The sequence below is a fragment of the Theropithecus gelada genome, chromosome 4 (genome assembly GCF_003255815.1).
Source record: "Theropithecus gelada isolate Dixy chromosome 4, Tgel_1.0, whole genome shotgun sequence".
Taxonomy (NCBI): Eukaryota; Metazoa; Chordata; class Mammalia; order Primates; family Cercopithecidae; genus Theropithecus; species Theropithecus gelada.
Genome location: NC_037671.1, coordinates 69,361,486 through 69,369,395, shown reverse-complemented (window position 1 = coordinate 69,369,395; position 7,910 = coordinate 69,361,486). Strand labels below are relative to the sequence as shown.

General features: G+C 41.0%; 1 protein-coding gene across 1 annotated transcript in view; it reads left to right on the top strand.

Annotated features, from left to right (window-relative positions):
• The first annotated feature begins 4,152 nt into the window (after positions 1–4,152).
• Positions 4,153–7,910, top strand: part of COL9A1 (collagen type IX alpha 1 chain) — an 87,792-nt gene continuing 84,034 nt past the window's right edge. The window contains exons 1-4 of the mRNA XM_025382405.1: positions 4,153–4,324; positions 5,189–5,262; positions 6,777–6,854; positions 6,991–7,123. Coding sequence (XP_025238190.1) covers positions 4,311–4,324; positions 5,189–5,262; positions 6,777–6,854; positions 6,991–7,123 — 299 coding nt within the window. The 5' untranslated portion in view covers positions 4,153–4,310. The remainder of the gene's footprint in view (positions 4,325–5,188; positions 5,263–6,776; positions 6,855–6,990; positions 7,124–7,910) is intronic.

Below are 7,910 nucleotides of genomic sequence, written 5' to 3'. Positions count from 1 at the left end.
TGTGATTTCAGAAAATGACATCACCATCTACTCAGTTGCTCAAGCTCAAAACCAGGTAGTTTTTCTGTCCCCCACCTCTTTTCCAACCTACTCACCAATGTTATCTCTTTGTTCTCATCTGGTCTGAATCAAAATTGATGACTTCAAAGCAGCCTTCCCTAACCCCTCAACCTACACCAGCCTCTAAACCTTCTACAGTCTCTATAACACATTGTCTTCTTTTGTATTTTTCATAATGTTTCCACCTGAAATTATTTTGTCTATTCTTGTAAATGTGTTTAGTACCTCTCCTCCCACCAGTGTGTAAGCTGCATAGGGACAGGGACCTGATCTTTCTCTGGTTGTCTCTCTAGTGTTAAGGTCAGTCGGGGAGCATGTAGAAGAGGCAAAAAAAGATATTTACCAAATGAAAGGATTCTTGAACTAGACTTGTGGCTTCCCAAATGTCCTCTTTTACCTTTTTGTTATAGTATCTTCTGTTTTCTCTGTCTAAAACGTACTGCACCCACTCATTCTCTTGGTAGCCTTAGTATCCTTTAAGATTTTATCTCTTGTATTAAAAATTTCCCGATGCCCTTGGACTGTGCCATAGACTGTGTGTCTATGACCTTAGGACCCAGACCAGAATAGTGTTGTTCTCAGTGACACTACAGCCTTCTTACTCTCTGAATTGTGGTCATTTTCATATTGGTCCTCCCTGCTGGACTATCAGCTTCCTCAGGGCAAGGCCATGTTTATTCACACTTTTTACCTCCTCAACTCCCAGCACATACTTGATACGTATACTACTGTATATAGTTATTCAATACATGACTGAATAAACAAAAGAAAGTGGATGATCAAGAAAGATGATTATTTGTGATGATGTTCCCGATTTAAGCTTTAAGTAAATCATATTCTTGATTTATAAGAAGAAGGAGATTAGTGTGTGTACATTCTGTAAAAAGTATGTAGGGGAGGGATAAGAGGAAGTACAAAGAAAAGTATAATTGTTCTATACAAAACACTTCTATTTATAAAATGGATCATTTTAAATATCAAGCTGTCTTAGTTCATTTACAATCTGATGTGATTGACCACATTTCATTTCTACATGGTTTTTCAGAACCGAACTGTTAGGTAAGATGAGGAAACAATGCTAAGGGTGAAAAAGCTTACGCGTCTATGACCTTAGGGTGCAACTGGCCCAGACCAGAATAGTGTGGCCTTTGCACTGCTGTCTGTGAGATTCTAATGTCATGTTAGGAAACAAAAATAATAGAAAATAGGAGTGGAGGGAAGAAAAAAGTTTCCTTAAATAAGATTGTATATATCTTTTTTTTCTCTGGATCGACTTTCTTTTTTGTTCTTTCTTTTCTCTTTCTTTTTTTTTTTTTTTTGACATAGGGCCTCACTCTGTTGCCTAGGCAGTAGTGCAATCACCGCTCACTACAGCCTCAAGCTCTGTAGGCCCAAGAGATCCTCCTGCCTCAGCCTCCTGAGTAGCTGGGACTGGAGGTATGTGCCACTGTGCCCGGCTAATTTTTGTATTTTTTGTAGAGATGGGGTTTCACCATTTTGCCCAAGCCGGTCTCCAATTCCTGAGTGCAAGCCGTCCGCCTTGTCCTCCCAAAGTGCTGGGACCACAGGCATAAGCCACCTTGCCTGGCCTGGATTTACTTTCTTTCTTTTTATTATTATTATTATTATTTTTGAGATGGAGTCTCACTCTGTCACCCAGGCTGGAGTGCAGTGGCATGATCTCAGCTCACTGCAACTTCTGCCTCCTGGCTTCAAATGATTCTCCTGTCTCAGCCTCCCGAGTAGCTGGGACTACAGGCATGTGCCACCAGGCCTGGCTAATTTTTGTATTTTTAATAGAGATGGGGTTTCACCATGTTGGCCAGGCTGGTCTCGAACTCCTGACCTCAGGTGATCTACTCATCGTGGCCTCCCAAAGTGCTGGGATTATAGGCGTGAGCCACTGCCATCAGCCTACTTTCTTCCTTAAAATAGCTCTTGCTTGCTTCTGCCATCTTAAATAAAACTGCCAAGCTAGAAAAAAGCCAAACCACTTGTAAGCAAAGCTATTTTTCTCTCTATCCTTTCATTTTTAATTAAAAGGCACCCTCACTTGATTTCAAATTCTATTTGAAGAGGATTCATTACAGTGGGAAGGAAAGGGGCAAATGCGGAATTGAGATCTCTAAAGCAATGAAAGGATTTCCCAAACACTTCGTTATAATGAAAAATCCCTCTCTCCTTTCTTACCAGAGTAAGTAATATGAGAGGATCAATCATGCAAATAAATAGCTTTAATGGACAGTCCCTTTGGAAAATGCCTTTTCCCCTGTGAATCTCAGGCTGGCTTACCTCCTGTGACTTCAGGATGTCAGGAAGGTCCCCAGCTGCACAGCTTCTCCTCGGAGGTTAATAGAGCGCTTCTTTCACATGAGCCCTGACTGACTTAAACAAATAAGCTAGGATCTGGTCATTTGTAGTTCTGTCACGGAGCCAGGATGGCTGCACTAGGGAATGGGAATTTTGATAGACAGAAGGCAAATGACAGGGACTTGTAGAAAGCCCTAAATAGCATGAAGACATGGGTGTCCCTCTAGGAAAGAGAGACAGGACTCCAACAGGTGGGCTATGAGTAGAAAATAAAAGGGCAAGAGCATGGATATTAAGTTTGCCTGATTCACAGTTCATCAGTGAGCTGAGGGAGACAGAAGATGAAAGGAGTTTTTTGGAAAAGAAATAAACAAATGAAAAATAAGAAGCAACGCTATTGTTTTGTAATTAAATAAAAATTAAATCAATTAGAAAACTAAATTTAAAAATTTCAAGAAGCCGGGTGCGGTGATGCATGACTATCATCCCAGTTACTCAGGAGGCTGAGGTAGGAGAATCCCCTGAGCCCAGAAGTTCAAGGCTGTAGTGAGCTATGATTATGCTATTACACTCCAGTTTGGGGAACAGAGCAAGACCTGAGACCCTGTCTCTTTAAAAAAAAAAAAAGTTCACCTAAAAATTATTTTGCTTGCATTGTGATTTTTGAGATCGTTGGATCTTCTGACCTTTAGAGTCTTTGGTTTTGGAGTAACTACCCATGTCCCTCAAGACAACGCCAGAGGTGGGCCATGCTGAGTGGGTGGGAAGGTGGGTGATGTGGGGGCTCTTGGGAATTCTCTTGAGATGTTCAGGTTCTGGAGAGAGGGCATGGTATGTGTGATAGCGATGCTGATAACACGTACCTCTCTAGGTTTGTGCTCCTTGTAACTTGCTCTCACCTTGTTAACGGAGGATAATATGTTGCTTCTTTCCAGATACAGTGTCCTCTGCTCAACTCAGGTAATCTCAGAGTTTAAGAAGAAACAACAACGAGGGGGCTTAATATTTCATTTTATCAGGATTTCCAGCCGTGAGGTAGAGAGAGAGAATGCATATTTAGTAATAGGCATGGCACTTTGAAAAAGTTACTTCATTTTCTGGTTCCTCAACTTTCTTATTTGGAGAATAAGGGTAACTTCAGCCTTACTTTATAATGTTGTTGTGAGAATTAAGTGGCATTAGGTCTTAAGCATTTTCAACAGAGGGAGGCACATAATGAAGTGTTAGCTATGAGGACAATGACAAATAATGATTGTTGGGTGTTAGACCCTCTGCCTTTGATACCTCATTTAATTCTCAAAACCATTGTTTTAATGTAAGTATTTTCAATCTGTTTTACAATTAAGGCATCTAGTTACAGAAAGGTGAACTAACTCTCTCAAGGACACACAACTAGTAAACTTCAGAATAAACAGGGATTGAAACCTAGTTTGATTGGGCACTCCGCCTCCCCGTGGGCACATTTTTACTGGAACCTCAGCCCTCTGAAAGCTTCCACTGTATTCCTATAGCAGTTCTGAAAGCTGCCATTGTACTCCTATAGCAGATCTAAGAGCATCTACTGTGTTCCTATAGCACCTTGCCTGGATCCTTCTGGTGAATTTCTCCACATCCTGATTTTATTTTTTTCTTTTCAACAAACTTTCCCCTGTAAATCCCTCCTTCAGTGTAACCTTGTTAGCTTTGAGGACACACCCCTAGGCCTGGGCTTACAGCACTGCTTCTCTCCACCCCTTTCTTTTGCTTCAGTTTAAAGTGTCACGAGATTCCTCTGGTTCTCTCCCTTTGCTTTTAGCCCTCACCAGGGCAGGAGGGACCAAGGCTGGGCCCAGAACTCATAGTCCTAGGGTGACAGTGAAGGGGTAGGGAGGGGACAGTGACTCCCTTCCAACCCCTTCTTCATAGGGACTGTTGGCAAACAAAGAAAATCAACTGGGAAAATGAAGACTTGCTGGTAAGACAATAACCCTGGAAAGAGTGGTGGGGAGACGGGGCTGGGGGTCCTCAGAACCAAGGGTCTGTATTTTTGCAGCAGTGGTAGGATGAGAGTAGGTGAGCCGCAAGGTGAGAGACAGAAAGAGAGACTGATGAGAGAGGAAGACAAGAGAGCAAGCGTGAGAAACCAAAGAGAGACACAAAAAAAGAGAGACAGAGGAAGGGAGAGAAAGTGATAGTCACAGAAAAGGAGAGAAAGGAAATCACAGATGAAAGAAACCAGAGACAAAGAAATAGGTACCAAAACAGTGAGATAGGTAAATATCCAGAAAGTGAGATCAACAAAACAACAGGGACAGTGGGGGCTGGAAACATGAGTTCCTTACATCTCTCAGTAGGGTTTCAAGGTAAAAATGAAGGCCAGGCGCGGTGGCTTACGCCTGTAATCCCAGCACTTTGGGAGGCCGAGATGGGCGAATCACGAGGTCAGGAGTTCAAGACCAGACTGACCACCATGGTGAAACCCTGTCTCTATTAAAAATAGAAAAAGTAGCTGGGCGTGGTGGCACATGCCTGTAATCCCAGTTACTCAGGAGGTTGAAGCAGGAGAATCGCTTGAACCTGGGAGTTGGAGGTTGCAGTGAGCCAAGATTGCGCCGTGGCACTCCAGTGTGGGCGACAGAGTGAGACTCCGTCTCAAAAAAAAAAAAAAAAAAAAAAAAAAAAAAAAAAAAAAAAAAAAAAAGAAAAAGAAAAGAAAAAAATAAACTATACTGGGATTTGATCACCTTATATTAATTAGGTTTACCAGGTTTGAAAATATGGAAGTAGTTCCCATCTGCAGGGACTCCTGTTTGAGTCACTTTTCTTCTCTCTTCTTCAGGAAAATTCCAGTTTTCTTCTTTGTGTGCAGTTTCCTGGAGCCCTGGGCATCTGCAGCTGTCAAGCGTCGCCCCAGTAAGGGCCATAGTTCCTAGACTTTCAAAGATTACTTATTCCCAGAAATGATCAGATAGGGTTGTGGCTGACTGAAGACTGAGTGAGGCATCCATGGTCCTTCACACCCTCACTCTTCAATCCACCTTTGGGGCATGGGGATACCCTACTGGCTGGTTTTCCATGGTCAATGCTGGGTATGGAAAGTAAGTCCTGCCAGTAATCACAGTTGGCAGGAAGGCTAATCTGTGTGCTGCAGTGCCTAGTGCAGTGCCTAGGACAGATGGTGATTGGTAAATGTTGGGTGAATACATGGATGAATAAATAAATAGATTGATGGATGAATGGACCTCAACAATTTGGGGTGAGGACAGTATAAGGAGCATGTTTGATGTACCATGATGGTTAGGCCCATGCTTTTTGCATTTTTATTTTTATTTTTTTGAGATAAAGTCTCACTCTGTCACCTAGGCTGGAATGCAGTGACATGATCTCGGCTCACTGCAACCTCTGCCTCCCAGGTTCAAGTGATTCTTCTACCTCAGCCTCCCGAGTAGCTGGGACTGCAGGCATGTGCCACCATGCCTGGCTAATTTTTTATATTTTTAGTAGAGACGGGCTTTCACCATGTTGGTCAGGCTGGTCTTGAACTTCGGACCTCAGGTGATCCACCTGCCTCAGCCTCCCAAAGTGCTAGGATTACAGGCATGGTGCCAGGCCCATGCGTTGCAAGTGAATAATACTTTTTCTGAAGTCTAGAGCGTCTCTGTTGTCAGATGAATCTTAACAAGGCACTGAGGTTGGATATTTCCAAGAAGCCTTCCGTGGTGGTGAAAAACTCTTCCCTTGACCTTCCATTTGTGTAAGGAGAACACAATTTCTGTTCTATGATTTCTTATCAAATTGAGGATTTAATCCTTCTCATGATTATTTTCTTCTTCTTTTTACTCTTCCCAGTTCTAAGATGTTAGGAGTAATTTAGTAGGGACCTTTATTTGATCTCTTAGAATGAATTTATGAAATCAAATGCATCCTCTATATTTTATTTAGGATTAGTGAATCTCAAGACTTCCCCAGGCCCCTATATCTGACAAAGATTCCTAAGAACTCTACTCTCCAGAAGCCCCTCTGAACTGGACCAAGATTGGCTCTGGAATCTCATTGGAATCCTAAAATTTGTGGTGTTTAAGGAATATTTTCCAGCCCAAACCACCAGAAATTTTCCAAACAGACTTCTGACCCTGTGCCATTCAGGACACCATTCAACTTTGGTTTCAAAAGGAACAAATGCCTAACCTCTCCAAAACGAACATTTTCCAGCACAGATTATTAGAGAAACTTTGTGCCTTGCATCCACTCCTTCCAGGATGAGTTGCAGGTGGATGGATTATAATCATAGATGCATGGAGGTAAAGCCAAACATGCTACCTCTAAGCAAGCTGGTATAATATTGAATTTTAAATAGTTATTATTATTGATGCATCCTGAAATCTTTAGAGTGGATGAAGTAGAATGACATGCTATCTCTTTTGCAGGATTCCCTGCCAATTCCAATTCTAATGGTGAAAATGAACTCTGTCCTAAGATCAGGATTGGCCAAGATGACTTACCAGGTGAGTAGCAATGTAGCCTATTGAAAATGCAGGCTTTCTATAAACCTGATATATATTTTTTTTATTTGGGAAAGTTGCGGAAAGGAATAAAACCAATCTCATTTTAGACTTTTCATTTTGTATTCCCATTCTATAGGGTTTGATCTGATCTCTCAGTTCCAGGTAGATAAAGCAGCATCTAGAAGAGCTATCCAGAGAGTAGTGGGATCAGCTACATTGCAGGTGGCTTACAAGTTGGGAAATAATGTAGACTTCAGGATTCCAACTAGGTAATCTATCAAAAATATTTTAATCTAATTATCTGACTCAAATGCATTAAAATGGATAGCTATCCAATGTTAGGGTTTTCTTATGATCAATGTTTCTTGGATTATAATTGTATTTAAAGATGAAGAAATTTATTTACCTGCCTGTCTTCAGTGCCTGAATACTGCATTTCATGTTTTCAGTATGTAATTTACTTTCCATTCCAGGAAAAAGCATCACTGAGACTATTATACATTGATTCAGGACATGTTCTTATTACCTTGCTTTCTGTTTTTCTATAATTTGTCTGGTTTTGACTGAAAGGACCCTCTGTGAAAAGTGCCAGAGGGTAAGCATAAATTTAACTAGGAGCCACAGAGTGGTTAGAAGACTCACAATGGTGCTGTTCAAGTGTCCTGGTGCTGAAATAGAGCCACACGTCCAGTGCTTGGCTCCTGGCAGACATCAAACCAAAGCAAAACTAAAATAATTATAATAGAAACAATGATAGTAATACTAACAACATCAAATCCTGCACTTCACTGATTTCTTTCTCTGGAACTAAGCCTTTTGCTCTTTATTTATAACTAAGGTACTTTAGTGTATGTGTTGAGTCCTGTCATCATTGTGAATGAATCTCAGCAATTTAGTTTTGATATCACCTAAATACCTTATTTATGATTATGATAATTATTATATGCTTTAGCACAATGTAAAAAAACTAGAATTAAGATTCCTTTAGTAGATAAATAAGACAATTAGGACTTCGATAGAAATTAAGGTGTAAAGGTAAATAATGATTAATTAGAT